This window comes from Cervus elaphus, chromosome 2, assembly GCF_910594005.1.
Source record: "Cervus elaphus chromosome 2, mCerEla1.1, whole genome shotgun sequence".
Taxonomy (NCBI): Eukaryota; Metazoa; Chordata; class Mammalia; order Artiodactyla; family Cervidae; genus Cervus; species Cervus elaphus.
Genome location: NC_057816.1, coordinates 39,778,375 through 39,796,690, shown reverse-complemented (window position 1 = coordinate 39,796,690; position 18,316 = coordinate 39,778,375). Strand labels below are relative to the sequence as shown.

Sequence of the window (18,316 nt, the reverse complement as noted above, 5' to 3'; positions counted from 1 at the left end):
CAGGTAGCTTTTGATGGGTGCCTGAGGTCAGAAATTACAGAGCTCAAGGTGTGAGCTTTGGCTTGCTGTATAGTGTTAAGAACGCATCACGTAGAAGGTATTCAGTGTCATATTATACAGGACACGCCCTAAGAATAGAAATCATCCCTTTGAGAGGGCTTGTAAGAAACAAAAGACACAGTACGTGGCTATAGGAAAATATAGCTGTGTTCTCTTAGGAAAAATAATGCTTCCCTTTATGAATATTTAATCACCTGATTTCAAATAGCACCAGGCAGGGAGCAAATTCCAGTTCCAAGTACCAATAAAATGTGCGATAAGATTTGAGACAATGAGACCCACTGCCGTCGGGCTGGTAGGCAAGCAGCGCCACAAGGGAGGTGAGATTTGGACCGGGCTTGGCGGTGAGAGCGAGCCTGTGGGTCAAGAAAGCAGAGCCAACATTTGGGGGAGGGGGTGGGGGTGGGGGTGGGTTGGCGGGGACCACAGAGAGGGGCAGGGAGCCAGGTTTGGCATGAAGGTCAGTGGGCAGGAGGGGTGGGAGGGTACAGGGTGCGGATGGTGGAGCATCTCCAGTTCCTTCCTGAGGATCCCAGAAAGGTAACGAGCAAGAGAGGGATGTGACCAGTCTTGTTTCAGACCATTCTAGCTTAGAGGTGGAATGCCGAAAGGATGAGGAGAGTGGAACTTCGGTGTCCGGAGGTCGAATGTGAGGCTCATACAGATGACAGGGAGGAGTCAGGAGGGGTGGAAAGGAAACAACAGATGTGAGAGTCACCAGGAAGTTAGAATCACCCCGTCTTCATTCTAGCCCTCTTGCCGTAAACCACGGCTTTACTAATTTGAGGAATCAGTGGAGTGGAGCCCAGCCTTCCAATGCCTGTCTCTGGAGTCAGGGTCAGGCGCCTGGTTCACATTCCCAGCTCTTTCGCTAATTTAACCTCTCTAAGCCTCAGTTTTCTCGCTAGTAAAATGGGGAGAAGGGTACATACCGCACAGGGATGTTGCAAAGTTCAGCTGAGAATAGGATGGTTGCTGTGTTGTACTCCTTGAGGGGACACAAAGCCGGAGCTTAATCGAGGAAGTAGTTGCATTTTTCAGAAGCATTTCGAGGCATAAAACTCTGGTTTTAATTTTTTCTACTTAGGTGGACGTGTGAACTGTAGTTAACTATGTACCCCACCCTCATCCCGTTTTCTGCTTATCCCGACCACCGGAGAACCCAGTGAATACTGTATGTTTCTGGTAGTTCCGCGTCTGATCACGCACACCGAACGCATGCTTTCGGTTGTTTTCTTTCTTTCTCATTGTTGAGAAAGAATTTCTCATTTCTTTCTCTCTGTTGCTTTCTGAATAGCAGGAACAAAGACATCTTGTTTAAGACGTAAATAATATGCCTTGTTGTAGTTTGGCAAACCACAGATTGGAAAGAAAAAAAAACAAAAAACTGTGGTCACCTGCGTGTGCCACTGCCTTCCTGGCACTGGTTCCCTTGGCCTTCAGCTGTTCAGCCCCTCACTCACCAGTTGTACCCCAGACACTCTACACGCTATTGCAAGGAAGAGAAAGATGGCCCAGATGCTCTTGAGGGGTCTCTCTGGTTACTGTGAGAGAGAAGATTCGTAGGCATGGTGTGAGGTTGCATCGCTCATCATATGGCTGCATGAAATCCATAGCTGCGTAGGGTTTGGTAAGGGAGAGGTTGGTTTCGTCCCTGGGCAGGCGGGGACCACGTGATGTGCAGCGTGGGCGGTTGGGGTGGTGGCTGGGACTGCAGAAGTGGGGTTTCCAGGGAGCAGAGGGAGGAGGCTGCAGAGACGCTGCTTGCCCTTCGTTCTTGCAGGGAGGAAGAGGGAAGGGAGGAAGATGGCAGGAGAGGAGGGCGGCCTTTTCTCAGGTCCTGCAGTTATGTGACTGATTTATTTGCTAGTTACTCAGTCGTGTCTGACACTCTGTGACCCCACGGACTGTAGTCCTCCAGGCTCCTCTGTCCATGGGACTCTCCAGGCTAGAATACTGGAGTGGGTGGCCATTCCCTTCTCCAGGGGATGTTCCCTACCCAGGGATCAAAACTGGGGTCTCCTGCTTTGCAGGCAGATTCTTTACTGTCTGAGCTAAGGGAGATGATACAGAGCACTCTGAGAAAATGAACATGGCATCTGCTACAAGCTTCCTCATCTCGCTCGCTGGCCTCTTAAAGTGACACTCAAGAGACATGGCTTTCTGGTCCTGAGCTGTGGGCTGCTTTTACTGTGAGTTCTGTCGGTGACCAGGGTCCTTTTTTCCTGTTGGCTGATAGATAACTTGATTCATGTTTGTGCTCACCTCTTGCAAGAGCAGAGGCCACCTGCCATGAGTTTTTATATTAGCCTTAATTCTGGCTGCACTGTAAGTTCCCACCCTTGTTCCCTGCTCTTTCCCTCCCCACCCTGCCCCCGCCCCAGGTTCTCACATCCCTGTGTTCAGACTGTATTCCACACACATCTGCCTCATCTGCTGTAATTCCTGTCTGCAACAGTGAGGAAGGTAACAAGAGGAAGCATGCTTCCTCAAGTGTTCAGCCTGTTCCTGGGACTCCCTCTCCATAGAAACATCAGTCTGAGGGAAGGAAAGGAAATTAAGCAGCAAGAGCATCCAGCCCACGAGTGTAGAGAGAGCAATCTTGGGCAAGGCTCTCTGGCCATGGTGCAAAGTGCTCCCCTTCCCCACCCCCAGTTCCTTAGCTTCCTGGGGAAAAGCCAGCCCCTTCTGGGGTATTTTTCCAAGTCCTTGACTCTGTGATGCCACGAGGGGTTTAACCAGGGTGGAGTTTAATGAGGCACGGTGCTTTCAAGCAGTAGTGACCTCACCTCTCCTGCCTTGAGCCGGGGCGCCTGGAGCAGGAAGCCTGAGCAGGTGGTGTTGCTCGCTTTCCAAGGCCACTGCGCCCGTCTTTGTCCTTCTTGCTCGGTCACTGTGGGAGTGGTGATTCAGGAGGGAGCCAGCTCAGCTCAGCTTCTCCCCATTAACACTCCCTGCATTGTCACCCCAGGACGGCCTGGCCCCTGGGCTAGGGAACCAGGGTCTGGAGAGCCCTCCCCTCTCCCCTGGGCCAGCTGCAGGCTTCTGACCTCCCGCCATCCTCTGACTGCACTCCTGGCCTCACTCCTCTTGTATTTGAACGAGAACTCACCTGGCCAGCCTGGAGAGTTGGGGGAGGGCTCCCCATGAGTTGCCCTCGTCCACCATCCTCCCAGCGCAGCACCTCCATCTGCTGTTTCTTCTCTGTCATGGCCCAACCCCTTGTCTCACCTGAGTCTTTTCTTCAGCTATTTTCTTTTGTAAAACATTTATCTGGCTGTGTCAGATCTTAGTTGCGGCATCCAGGATCTTTGTTGCGTTGGGGGGGATCTTCCGTGACGGTGCACGGACTGTCTGGGCTCAGTAGCTCTGTGGCATCCAGGAGCTTAGTTCCTTCACCAGGGATCGAACCCATGTCCCCTGCATTGCAAGGCGGATTCTTAACCACTGGACCACCAGGGAAGTCCTGCTTTAGCTATTTTCTACCTGAGTTAGAGTAAGCAGTGCCATTCTAGTCCTGGACCAGAGAATCTTTAAAACACTTTGGAGCCTTATTTCAGCAAGGGTGTTCCCTTCTTGAGAACAATTGCTCACTTTCTAGCGTCTGCATCTGATATGAGGTCCCGACTTTGAGATGAGTTTATTTGTACAAATTTCAACCATGAACCTGCTATGTGCCTGGCATGGTGATAAAATCTTCAGGGCTTCTGATGGGTGGTTTTGCCTTGTCTCAGGCCTGTCTTTCATACCTGTTTTCCCATTGTCTTTGCTTTGCTGCTTAATCATCTCTCAACTCCAACTCCCTCTTCCTTCCTGACAGTTTGATTTTACAAACTTCCTCTCCTATCCTGCCTTAATAGCTTCTGGCTTCAGAGGCATGATTTATGCTTCCTCAAAGGGTAAGGTTTTATTCTCTGAATTATTGTTTCTTTTGCAGTTCCAGCGTGGTAAATCCAGTGTCCACCATGATTGATGCATCCCAGGAAAACACAAGAAAGTCATCTATATCTCCAGCCAAGGTAGATTGAAACTTGGACTTTGAAAAGCTCATTTGGGGCCAGAATGCCATTCTCTTATTTTATCAAAGTACCATGAAAAAGAGGAATTTGTAGTACCTTTTTCCCATCAAATATAGATAATTTTTACTATTTAATATAGGAAATCACTCCTTTGGTGGACCTAGACTTTTTACCCTAAAGAATAAAAAATCTGACACTATTGGGGGCTGCTTCATATGCTTTTAAGCATATGGCATGTGGCTTGTTAGTTCCATGACAGTCCTTATTCCTATTCATGGCTTCCTGAATCCCTGTCAGAAGTCTGCCTGTGGGAGAGGATTTTTGATATATGAAACTACAGATACCAAATATTGATTTTCAGTCTTATGTTCATAAATAAAAATACTTGGAGTGGGGATAACTTAGTTTAGGATTAACATATACACACTACTATATATAAAATAGATAACCTATAGCACAAGGAACTATACTCAATATTTTATAATAACCTATAAGGGAAAATAATCTGAAAAATATATATGTAACTGAATCACTTTGCTGCACACTTGAAACTAACACAAAATTGTAAACCAAGCATACTTCAGTTGAAAAACAGAACTCTGCTTATTGATATGCTTTCTGACATTAGAATTAATGATCATATTAGTGACTATGAAGCACTTCAAGATACCTTTTAGATCCTTATAGGAAAGGTCAGTTGCAATTATATTTAGTACGACTTTAACCCATCACGGTGAGTTTCTCGTATGCTAGAAAGAGCGCTGGTGTGAATCTGCCCTAGTTAGAGCCTCAGGTTTACCCTGACCTGTGACCACCTCTTTGATGTGTTCAGGCCCAGGTTTTCTTGCCTCTGTAAAAATCTCACCTCTGTGAGATTAGATTTGAATGCCTGGTCTGGTTTAACTTTGTAAGACTCCAGAATTGAGTACATTTTACACAGTTTTGTTCTGATTTTTTTTTTTTTGGCATGGCATATATGTGGTGATTCTTTCCTGACCGGATTAACTAGGACCATCATTTTTCAAACATGCCAGATAGTTTACTGGTTAAAACTATTAACTATTGCATATAATAAGCATTTGCTGACACTGAGTTGCTGTTATGACATATAAAATGAATTTAATAAACAATATTTTTCCCCAGCAAAGGAAGAATCCATTTAATAGCTCCATGTTGCCAGAAGATCACTTATCTCAACAAACCAAAAATGAGCAGTCAAAAAATGGAAATACTGGTTTCTTTCAGACTTCAAAAGAGGGTAAATATTATTTTTATTGAGCTAGATATTTTTATCTTTGTTATCTGTGGACTAAGGGAAATTCTCAGAGTTCCTTTAACTAAAATAGCTTTCAAGGGAAAGTGAAAAATTGTGATGGTTTTCTAATTTTTCTACTATACCCACCATTTTCCTGCCCGAGGAAAGGAAGCAGAAATTTTAGAAACCGGAAGTTCATGCATTCCAGGCTCAGAGGTGACACTTGTGTGACCTCCATTCCTTGGGATCCCCCTCATCGACCTGGGAAATTCTTTGACCAGAGGCCTTCAGTCATTCCTTGAACACTATTTATTGGATGTCTACTGTGCAGACACAGTTCTCTGTTTAAAATTAAGAGTTTGCCTCAAGACCACTTGACAATGTTACAATCCTCTAATCTGTAATTATCAGCTCAGTCTTCCAGGAGCATTTGATTAGATTTGGTGCTGAACTGATTGAAGTCTGCCTCTTACAGAATTTTACCATTCTTACATTCTATTAAGAAGAAACATTAGACAATTTAATCTCTTCAAAATCAACTGTTAAGAAGATTCCACAGGCATTAAAGACTGGACAAGGGGTAGAAAATTAATTTGTAATTGTTATTGTTCAGTTGCTAAATAGTGTCCAACTCTGTGACCCCCATGGACTATAGACCACAGAAAATTAACAATTAAACACTAGAATTAGGAGTTTCAATTATACTGTTTTAATATTAGTGTAGTTTATCCTCTCCATTGGATACAGTTTATATAGCATAAAATATTTTATAGAAAAGAAGTCACTGGAACATGTTACCTGTTTTTTTTTTTAATCTTTTTGTCAAAATTAATTTTTATTTTAGGTGTTGAAATTTTCCTTTTAGAAAACTGAGCTCATTTTTCTGGTTTCCATACATGAATTTTTTCAAGTAACTTTTGTATTTTTTCTTTACTCTCCTCAAGGAGTTTCTGAAATTTCTTTAAAAATTTTTTTTTCTATTGAGTATAAAATACCACAAAGTTTGAATATAAAGCATACCCATCTTAAATTCAGTGAACTTCATGCATGAATTTTTTTAGAGTTTTTAATTAGGTCTGTACTTAACCTTCATGCTTTATTATCTTTCAATATTTTAGCATTTTTTGCTAAATGTAGATTAAGTTTATGATAGGTGTTTTAATGCGTTACTCTCCATTTGGCATATCATCTGATATGTTTTACTTTTCAGGGGAGTTGTCAGAGTCCAAAGAAGAGTCATCTATCCTGGATATTTCAAGCCAAAAGTTAGAGAAACCAAAGCAGACTCTTTCAGGTCCTGAGAATGGGTCCCCAATCAAGGCTCCAGTCCCCAAAGTCAGGAAAATGCTCTACAAGTCCCAGGACTTAAAGCAAGATGACAACCAGCCTTTTCCTAGACAAAGGACAGACTCCCTGAACGCAAGAGGGGCTCCCAGAGGGATCCTGAAACGCAATTCCAGTTCCAGTAGCACAGACTCAGAAACTGTGCGTTTTCATCAGAACTTTGAACCCAAAAGCAAAATTGTGTCCCCGGGCCTAACCATTCATGAGAGAATTTCTGAGAAGGAGCACTCTTTAGAAGACGACTCCCCCTCAAACTCGCTGGAGCCATTAAAGCATGTGAGATTCTCTGCCGTGAAGGATGAACGGCCACAGAGTCCAGGGCTGGTCCACGGCCGGGAAGTGGGAGAATTTAGTGTTTTGGAGTCCAATAGATTGAAGAATGGAATAGAAGATGCAGGGCTCACAGATGAGGTTGGGAATGACCCTCGGCCTTCCCAGTACACAAACGGTTTGCCTTTTCAGTCATCAGCCTCAAGCCTAAATCCATCAAAAAATGAAACAAGTCAGCCAACGACTTCTGGTTCCTTCCCAATTAATGAGCACTCTTCTCCCAAAGAAGTGTTAACTACAAGAGCGCTGTCCACTGAGAATTCACACACCATCAATGAACACAAAACTAGCTCATCAGAATTGTCCAAAAACCCTGCTGGTAAGAGATTCATCACTACCAGGCTATAAAAACTGACCCAGTGGGCTTGGGATGGCCAGGACAGCCAAGCAGCCTGGTAGAAGCCCATTTTGCCTTCTAGGTGTTCCAGCTGAAATTCAGGCAGAAGCCACTGGGGAATGTCTATGCCTCTTCATGGGTTTGCAGGTTGTCCTCAATCACCAATAACTAAAAGAACCAGAATAGCACACTTTCTGGCACATATTACACTTCATCCTAAACAAATTTAGGTGTGTCGATTATTTAGTCAAACAGATTATAGTATTTTTTTTTTTAGTTAAATCATGGTTTGTATACGAGAGTGAAAATTAAACATATGCTAATACCTTTATATCGGAGAAGGCAATGGCACCCCACTCCAGTACTCTTGCCTGGAAAATCCCATGGACGGAGGAGCCTGGTGGGCTGCAGTCCATGGGGTCGCTAAGAGTTGGACACGACTGAGCGACTTCACTTTCACTTTTCACTTTCATGCATTGGAGAAGGAAATGGCAACCCACTCCAGTGTTCTTGCCTGGAGAATCCCAAGGATGGGGGAGCCTGGTGGGCTGCCGGCTATGGGGTCACACAGAGTCTGACACGACTGAAGTGACTTAGCAGCAGCAATACCTTTATGTAGAGTAAATATGTTATTATTCACCTAATGCAAATTTATTGATTCCCATTTAACAAAACTTTGGTTTCTCTTTAATTTCAGGAGAACCTTCACTTTCTTAGCCTCAAAGGGTGGGAAACTAGACTTTAAATTCTTACTAGGAAAAAGCTTCGTATTGATACCATGTCTTGCCCAGGGCCTTCATCGTTTGTTCCTAGACTTTAAATGTTCTGAAGGAACTTTCTCCTTCAGTTGGTGTGAGTTGAGAGGCAATGGAGAGTACTGATTTTTCTTGCTAGCTCATTGATTTAGCCCTCTCTTGAAGATCTTAGAGCACTCAGAGGATGCCTCAAACTGCTTTCTGATACCCACATGATTACTTCATAGTTCTTGTGTTTTAAAACAGAAGCAGTGGGAAAAACAATTTTATGTACTCTCTCTCATCTTCATTAAGTCTTAATCCAACCCTATGATAATTTCTGTAGTCAGAAAAATATATATAGCAGCAGTCAAGTTTCTAAATCATTTTTCTTCTCATCCCCTATTAGTCATTGTTGCGTTGACCCTGAATCACTTTTGCTCAGTCCTACTCTTTCACACTTATTCAGATCAATCCACTTCTTAAAGACAAAGTGTCTCCATTACCCCTCTCCCTGGATATTTTAAATAATTTGAAAAAGGCAGAATATTTTTTTAAAAATTTAAAATTAGCAGGAGCTTCTTCAAAGGTATAAAGGAACTCATTTGAAGGAAACTTCTAAAGTTTAAGTAAACACTAACAAATAATTAGATGATGCTTACTTAAATGTTTGTCTAAAAGATGAAAAAATTCTTTGGTAATATTTTCTTTTGGTATAATCCATAGAAAAAAATCGGTAAACCTTTCCTGTTTTTCAAAGTGCACCTGCTTTCTCATAGACTACCTTTATAATTTTCTGTTAGCTATTTATGCTTTCTGATTTTTAAATCTAACTCACCATGAAATCTGGGAAGAAGGCATCATCAGTAAACCCGTTTTGATTGACAGACAGGCCTTCTAGTCTTGAAGCTTATAAACAAAGTTCTGCCTATTCACTAATGCCCTGTTTTCTCCCTGCTTACCACAAAAATACATACAAGTAAATTATGGAGCATAAAAGGAAAATCAGAACCGAAAAATGGTAAACTCTAATTATGTGAATTATGAGAGTTTAGCTCTGAGCTTTAGGACAATCACTATCACACTCATTTAAAAAAAAAATTTATTGGAGTATAGTTACTTTACAATGTTGTGTGAGAGTCTACCATACAGCATAGTGAATCGGCTGTATATATACATATATCCCCTCCTTTCGGGATCTCCTTCCTATTTAGGTCACCACAGAACACTGAGTGGAGTTCCCTATGCTATACAGTCCGTCCTCATTAGTTATCTGTTTTCACACGTAGTAGTGTGTATACATCAGTCCCAAGCTCCCACTTCATCCCACCCCTCCTTTCCCCTTGGTGACCATACATTTGGTCTGTACATCTGTGTCTCTATTTCTGCTTTGCAAATATGCATTATTATACCAGAAGAAAACAAAAGAATTCCTCAAAGGAAACAAAAACATTACCTGGCGTCAAATTTTTTAAATAACTGTTCTTGTTTTTAAAATAATACACTTTTATTTGAAAAGTGTAAAAACAGTTGAAAAGAAATATGCACAAAATAAAACAATGATCATCTGTGATATCAACTATTGCTAATGTTTCATTGTAGGGCCTTTCAATAATTTTCAGGAATGGATATCATTTGAATTATGTTTACACTGTCCAGACTTCTTTTTTCACTAACAGTATATAACAAGATTTTTTTTTCCTCATTAGTCTTCCATTAAACAGCCTAACAGAGAACTCTTAAAGATCTCTCAAAGGAGCTTCACCCTCACTGACATATTTTTAATAGTGTCATGTGTCATTATGAAAGGGAACTAGTATCCACTGTGTGCCAGTTATTATATAAGCCTTTGTTGTTTTAGATTTAGCCAGAGTTGATAAAATTAAAATTAAAGAGAAAATTTTATTAACTGGCATCTCCTCTGGTGCACTTGAAATGTAGCCAACTTCATAAAAATTCAGCTCACATAATTTTCAAGAACATATATGTAGCTTAGCATTTATAAGGAAGAGCGAGAAATGCTGAAACACCCACATTAACTAAAGGGAAAGAATGCCTGAGTTCCCTCACGTGCCTGTGCCTAAGGCTCAGACAGGTCTCGGCCTGCTTTCTGGATAGCTTAGAAAGAACTTCAAGGCCCTTCTCTAGCCTCCTAGCCATGGGGTAGCAAACATCAGGCAACACGTAGAATTCGCATTTTCTGTCAGTCCTCATTTTACTTTGTCTCACAGAAACTTTCTTCAAAGTTGCAAATTATAGAAGGGAAGTAGGGGATCGCGGAAGAGCCCTTGAGACCATGTCTGAAACTGCGGTATACAAAACCACCACTGAGGTAGCCAGTAGGAAAGATTCCCGGGCCCCATCTTCAGAGATTCTGGCTCAGTGTATCAGGAGTAAGGCCCCAGGATGCAAATATCTTCATTGTGCCATTCTGATGGTTTGGAAGGAACTCCTTGTTTAATCTTCCTTGAACATTGTTTTCCTAACTCCTGAAATCGCGTAAGTCTTTGTTACTCAAAATTATTTTTGTTCTATTCGGTTTTGGTTTTGGCCACATTGCATAGTCTGTGGGATCTTAGTTCTCTGACCAGGGACCAAACCCACATGCCTTGCATTAGAAACTTGGAGTCTTAACCACTGGAATGCCAGGGAAGTCCTGTGTTTCTCAAACTTGAATATAAGCCCTCTCTAGGGTTTATGAGTGGGCCAGTAGATAATCAACAAGAGGTATCTCCCTGGAGTGTCTGTTTTATGCAAAGCTTTGAGAAAAATTTGTGTGTTAAATGTAGCATGGATCAGAATATAAAATCTACTTGAATTTTTAGAATAAAACAGACACTTGTAAGAAACTCCCCTCATAATTTCAGGGGCCTCTATTTACCTTCCTTTACTATTATAGGGCATCTTTGGTAGAATATCTTAATTAGGATGGTTTATATTATAACTCCTGATAAATGCTGATGTAAACAGCTAATGGTGGAGCAAATGTAAATACAAAGTGCCTTTTTAGAAGATAATGTGATTGAATGACAATTCTTTAAGTGTTCTCTTTTCTTATTTAGAAAAGCATTTCTGTATTGCAGATGAACTGTCTCACACTGAGCCCAGCTCACCTCAGGTGCCAGACTGCAGTTCTAGAGACCATCAGCAAGGTAAGCCCCCTCTACACCAGGCCGTAAAAGCTAAGACATCCTCACGTTCTGGTCCATATGCCACTGAGATAAGGAAGACAACTGATGATTCCATATCTAAAGTCCTAGACTGGTTTAACCGAAGCTCTCATTCAGATGACACTGTGGCATCTCTCCAATATCCCCAAGAAGTAGAGCCCAAAGAAAAAACAGACTCCAAGCCACAGATTGCTGTTGCCTTGGTAACAGATGACACCAGTCAAGAAGGAAATGGTTTGAAGGCTCTACTACCCACCAAAGTTGAATTGACACCTGTGGGACCTGATTCAACATTCCAGGTAGAGGAACATATGCTGCCCTCTGGATATTGCCAAGATAACAATGTGCACATCAAACCCAGATCTATTAATTTGTCCCCACAAGGGAAGGAAAGTCCAGGCATGTTGCAACCATTTGAAATCTACAGTCCAAATCAAGAGAGTAAAACTAAAGACTATAGCCATGGTTCAAAAAACACAGGGAAAGCAGTTGGGGTACTTCTTCCAGCCAATAGCTGTTCCTACAGTGTTCACAAAGGATCTCATGCAGAAGACCAAGTTCTATGCAATATTAAGGATGCTGGCAGCTTAGGTGAAGAAGAACCCAAGCTTCATGTTGATGAAAAAAATACAAGAAAGTCAGAAGTAAATTTTGACTCTTCCACCTTTATCCAAGAGCCGAGTTTCAAAGCCCACGTAAAGGCAGAAAGCGAGAGCAAAGGAAGAGATACTTCCATCCTAAAATCTTCTTTAGAACCACAGAATATTGAGTCACCTCCTGGGGCTGCCAACAGTAAATCTCCTTGGAAGAAGCCTGAGGTCCAGTTACCAGAAGCTGATGAGGTTCCCCAGAACCGAGTACAAAGAGAGAAATACAAAAGAGTGAGTGATAGAATATCCTTTTGGGAAAGTACAAAAGCTGCCATTCATAAAGAACCCACATCTCCATTTAGTCAGGAACGACCTTCTGCTAAAGCATGTCAGCCTGTGATGTCCATGGACAGTTTACCTATGGACCGTGGTAAATGTAATACTCAAGTCACTGCCAAACAAGTAATACTAGATAACGATGGCCAAGCAGCCCATGTCTCCAGTTTTTATTCCTCAGTGAAAGCTAAAGAGACCAGGCCCCAAATATCAGGTCCATCCAAAAATGATCGTTCAGCTGACCAGTCAGGCACAGTGTCTCTCTTTCAGAATAGGACAACTGAGCCTCTAAAAAGATTACCAGTGACAGACAGTCTGCATTCTGAAAAGGACATTACTTTCCCACCATTGCAACATGCTTCAAATGTCAGGAGTGAAATGCATACCTCTTTGGAGAAAGACAGATCTCTGAATCCCAACTTTAAAGTTATGTCCTTACAAGAAAGAATGAATGAACCCAATACAGAACAAGTCTATAATCACTCTCAATTTGAGAATTTGAGAAGGTTTTGGGACTTAGGCACCAATGCAAACCATCAAGATAATACTGAGAAGAATACCACCACAACAAGCCAAAAAAAGTCTGTGCTTTTTAATAGTCAGAAACACAAAGAATTCAGTGACGTGACATCATCAGGAAACAGTACCCATGAGAGAGAGATGATTCTAAGCCAGAAAGAAATTCCGGCAAGAGAGGAAATAGAGAAATTAAATTCAAAGGGCACACTCCAGGTGTTGCCAGATGACACCACATTTCCATGGAGACCACCCAGAAAGTCCACTCATCAGTTGCCAAGATATGAGTCATCAAAGGAAAACTTGGGGAAAAATACTGAATGCTTTGTTACCCCGGTGTTCAAAAAAGAGAACAATAACTCTGACCAAGAGCTTGAAGAGATTCAAGAATCCATAGTGAAAACAGGTGTTTCATCTAAAGACTACAAAGACACGCTTAATGACAGCTTACAGAAGCTGCTTTCTGAAGCCTCATCACCAGTCCTCCAGCCTTCTGGTGGAAAAGTTCATGAAAAACTAGTGTTTGAACCAGATGTTTCTGAAAATAGGACATGGCCTCAGGAGACAGATTTTGCTGATCCTGAGGAAGAAGCCAAAAGGCCTAAAGAGATCAGTAATGAGCATATAGACAAAACAGTAGCTCCTCCAAAGCCCTATTTGAACACTTTGACTGCTAGTCTGGACAAATTCCTGAAGGAAGCAACTGGAAGCCCACCCTCTCCCCCACAAACCAAATGTGGACCCACCACCGCTGGGATCAACTCAGAGTCTGAAGAGAGTAGCGATGATGAAAACAGGATAGAGCAGAGTCAGAACACGTCAGCTGATGAGAGAGAAAAAATGGCTTCCTTTGCAGAGGGGACAGAAATTTGGGGAAACAGCACTCTCTCCCAGGAAGCTCAAAGTGGTGAGTGCCAGCTGAACCCAGAGAACTTGTTCCAGACGGCTGCAGAAGGCTCTCATCCCCTGGATCAACCTTCCTGTCTCCACAGAAAGGGTTCTTCCGGGGATGTGGTCCATTCTCCCCAAGATATGCCTTCTCCCAGGGATGCCCATCCTTCTCCTCAGGATAAGACACTGCTTTCTCAAAGGGAAGTTTCAGAGACTATAGAAAAAGTTATTCTTCCACCCAGACCTGCATTGAATGATGTAAAAGCTATATTACAAAAGCTACTTAGAGAAGCTTGGTTGAGTTATCCAACTGGGCTGGAAGTAGTTTCTGGAGAAGTAAAAACAGAATTTCCTAAAGGTGTACAGGTAGACAGTAGTGCCCCAAATTCTCTGGGAGTTATCCCACCACAGACAACAATGAACAGCATAGCTTCAGACAGAAAGGGTTTTTATTCCTTCATTGTAGTTTCTGATGAAACTCATAAAATGGGATCTTATTTAGCTGCCCAGATGTCTCCATCAGACCAAACCCTTAGCTCATCTTCTTCTACTGTTGCTCAGTATGGCAAAGAGTTACCTCAGGAAGTGACAGAAATTGTGAGGGAAATGATTATTCAGCCTAAATCAGAGCTCCTTGAATTCAGTGTTGCCTTAGAAGAACTACTGAAGGAAACAACTGAAACCCCTAGCACAAAATATGCCAGTGATACAAGGGGTCTTTATCCATCAGAGTTAGTAGGTGTTACTGAGGTGCCCAGGCAAGCTGCTTCTGAATTCCATCATAAGGAAGTAAAAGAGACAGTAGAAAAGTCTGAGGCGCCATCAACTACTGAGAGTGCTCTTGATATTGGTTTGGAGAGACTCCTTAAAGAAACATCTAACAGTCCTTCATATCAGCCCCAAGTGTCAGTGAAGGAAGAAAGTCCTGAGAAGGAACCGTTAGAGTCAAAGCAGGCCCCCTTTTTACTGGTCAGCCTCAGAGGCCTTGGAAATCAAACGTTAAGAGTAATGTTTTCAAATCTCAAGTCAACCTACGTGATAGAGTGTTGGGAAGAGACAAGGCTGTGACTGGCTTATCAGATCTCTGTGGTTCTGAAAGTGGGGTTGAGATCCCTGGAACCTCACAACTTTCCGTGGATCGCGAAGTAGGGACCACTGGAACTATAAACCCCCCAGAGGAGAGGGATAGTGAAAGTGGGACTGCAGTGGTTCAAAGAAAGGGCTTTTCAGGAGCCTGGTTTCAAAGAGGCTCCTGAAGCAATTAATGTGCCCAGAAATAGGCAACCCATTCCTCTCCTGAGAAACAAAGAAAACTGCAAAAACAAGTCAAGTTGAATTGATTCTGGCATCACTGTTTAAGAGACTACAGAAAAAGGAAGAAAAAGATTTATCTGACTCTGATTTTTCAGATAGAAACATTTGTTCTAATGCAGAAAGCTGGAGAAACACCTCCAGTGAGCATTTTGAAGTTTTTCACCGATTGGTTAATGAGTTGATTTATGTAATGCTGACATAAAGGATGATATAGTTTTTAAAACTGGGATTAATTTGATAATCCCAAGTGGTGCTAAGTTTGTCTTTGTACTTCAGTTCTCCCTAGATTTTCTTAATAAAAAGCTACATCTCCTCTTATATTCTTTAATCAAATGAGTTGCATAGAGATAGCGTTACCCATCAGACAGTGTTTCAGAATCTGATTTTATTCTCCCTGATCAACGATAGAATTTTCAGATTCCAAAGATGTGTTTTAAAGAACTTTTGGGGTTTAGAGAGTACCTCTGAGACATCCAAGCAAGCTTTCCTCTTGGAAAGAATTAGAATTTCCTAATTGGCAGTCCACGCAGCAGGCTCCAGTAAGATTTGTAGCAAGAAAGTGCCGCAAGTGGGCATAGATTGCCCTCTTAGGAGCAACGTGTTTCCACAGTGATAGCTGAGTACCAGGAACAAGGTGCAGGGCTGGAACTTGCTCTCAGATACCTTGAACTGCTGTGGGGTTTGTTTTTTAATTTTCTCTTTTTTTGCTGTTCTCTCCCTCCCATTTCCGATTACCTGCAGAATTCTCCCTTCTAGGCTGTGACTCAGTGTGATGACCTCACCTGACCACACCTAAGGGCCTGGCCTGGCCTGTTGCATTTCTTTGGCTCCAGCCTTCGCTGAGTGGAGATCTTCATCAATTACCATATTCATCTAAGTGGACTTGGGATACTGGTTTCAGCCAGGCTCTCAAAGAAAGGGCTTGTCTCAGTTTGCCCTTTGGAGCAACCTGACTATTTTAGGAGAGAAAGCCAGGAACAAATAGGGATTAGAAGTTACCTGGTTAGAGTGATGAAATAATAAAGGATGCTCCCCGGCTGGAACATTTTAACCAAAGTTGCACAACAATTAGTGTTGATCACCTTCCTCAGTAGAAAATTAATAGAATGTGTCATTTCCTAGCTCCCTTCGGTCTCAGTAAGAACAAATGAGCTTCACTGAGTGGCTCATTTGTGAGGTTTGGGTTCCTTTACAAGTAGCCATAGGGTCTCTTATTGAAAACTGACCAGAGAATCCACCTATAATCCTAGTTAATGAAGCTGAATCCTCTTTAATATTTGTTTTTTTCCATTTATTTTTATTAGTTGGAGGCTAATTACTTTACAATATTGTAGTGGTTTTTGTCATACATTGACATGAATCAGCCATGGATTTACATGTATTCCCCATCCTGATCCCCCCTCCCACCTCCCTCTCCACCCGATTCCTCTGGGTCTTCCCAGTGCACCAGGCCCAAGCACTTGTCTCATGCATCCAGCCTGGGCTGGTGATCTGTTTCACCCTAGATAATATACATGTTTTGATGCTGTTCTCTCGAAACCTCTTTAATATTTGTAACTGGTGGGAAAAGGAAAGTGAAATACCAGTCTCTGCAAGAGTATAAGTCAGCATTTTAAACTTACTGAAGTAGATTTAACTAAGCTACCCCATGAGTTACTAGGGTAAATGGGCCTATATGAGGTGAAGGGCTTGTACATTTACACTTAATTTTGAAGACTGTTCCTGAATGTGTATAACTGTGTTTAAGTATACCAGCATAACTGATTGAACAACAAAAAACCTATCTAGAAAAGAAATAATCAATATAAATGATTACCCAGACAGAGCCCAGAGATTTTTAAATTACAAGCCAAGTAGGAGGTATAAAATGGTGCACGGTGTGTGTGTGTGTTCAGTCATGTCTGACTCTTTTGCAACCCCATGGACTGTAGCCTACCAGGCTCCTCCGTCCATGAGATTTTCCAGGCAAGACTGCTGGAGTGGGGTGCCATTTCCTCCTACAGGGAATCTTTCCCAACCTAGGGATTGAACCCGTGTATCTTGCATCTCTGGTATTGACAGGCAGATTCCTTACCACTAAGCCACCTGGGAGGCGTAGTTTTCTAACTTCTAACCTAAATAATTACTTTTTAAGTAAATGAGTTGGGTGGAGTGAGAGTAGGGAGGAACCTGACAACAAGGCCACCCCAATTTTGATGAGCAGCCGAATATGTTGGACTTGTGGCTGAGCTCTTAACCAGCCAATACCACAGTATGTTCATTTAATAAAGGGAGGAGGGAATGCTAAGAGATTATGCACATGATTCATGCACTGAAGCATATTAAAGTCACCGAGAAGGTCCGTAGTAAGAAAACTTTAAAATTTGAACACTGAACATCCCGAATCTAATTCATCTTAGAATCCATTTACTGGAGAATGCTTATTAACATTGGGCAGAACTGGGATGCACTTCAGGAAAGTGTTGTCTAGAGTTGTTCCCAAGTGGCTTGACTCATTAATGGAATCATTCATGGATTTAGCAAACAATGTCGAAGTGCCTCTTGCCTGCCACTGTTGTAGGCGCTAAGAATATAACAGTGATGAGTGACAGTACTCAGACCAAGGCTTATCCATGTTGGAGTTTTCACTGTCAAAATGGAAAAATTAAAGACAGTCTAGAGAAAAATATTTATAACATTAGATGCATTTAAAGAGCAGTGCTTATTCTCCAGTTATGCCCTTTTTCTTTTTTCCTTGTGGTCATAAAATACCTTTCATTTTTTATAAAATGAAGACATTAGTAGTTAATAGAGACCAACCTCCCCCACTTTAAAATGCTTTCTATTTTAAAATAAAAAGTTGACCACCTCAGGTCATTACCCAACATTTTGATGGAAAGCTTACTAGCTCATGAAACCAGAGAGTCTATATTTGTTGATCTGGAGAATTCACCCATCTGTGTACCCAATTATATACAGATGTTAAAACATCTGAATCCTGCCTTCTATGGTTTTCAGCTAATTATTTTAATGCTTCTAAAACCATTTTGTGGCTGTCTTCAAAAGCTAGAAATGAAGGGGAAAATTCAAATTTTAGAACAGAACAAATCATGTGCCTAAAATAGAGGTGTAGAAGACTAAGACAGCACGTTGCTGTTAATGTGGTCATTATGTTAATTTCTTCTCTGTATCATTTATGCTTACCAATGTTTCTTGACCGGGGAAGTCATTTAAAGAAGTCATTTCTTTAAATGACTTCCCTGATGGCTCAGTGGTAAAGAATCTGCCTGCCAGTCCAGGAGACACTGGAGGTGAGGGTTTGATCCTTGGGTCAGGGAAATCTCTGAAGGAGGAAATGGCAACCCACTCCAGTATTCTTGCCTGGAAAATCCTGTGGACAGAGGAGCCTGATGGGCTACAGTCCGTGGGGCAGCAAAGAGT

General features: G+C 42.1%; 1 protein-coding gene across 9 annotated transcripts in view; it reads left to right on the top strand.

Moving 5' to 3' along the window:
• The window catches only part of SYTL2 (synaptotagmin like 2), a 118,803-nt gene that overhangs the window by 77,186 nt on the left and 23,301 nt on the right, over positions 1–18,316 (top strand). For 4 of the 9 annotated variants that reach the window (XM_043876069.1, XM_043876076.1, XM_043876052.1 and 1 more), the window contains exons 5-8: positions 3,998–4,079; positions 5,223–5,337; positions 6,545–7,327; positions 11,163–11,231. In XM_043876069.1, coding sequence (XP_043732004.1) covers positions 3,998–4,079; positions 5,223–5,337; positions 6,545–7,327; positions 11,163–11,231 — 1,049 coding nt within the window. The other 5 variants (XM_043876031.1, XM_043876021.1, XM_043876044.1 and 2 more) reach the window with 3 other exon arrangements.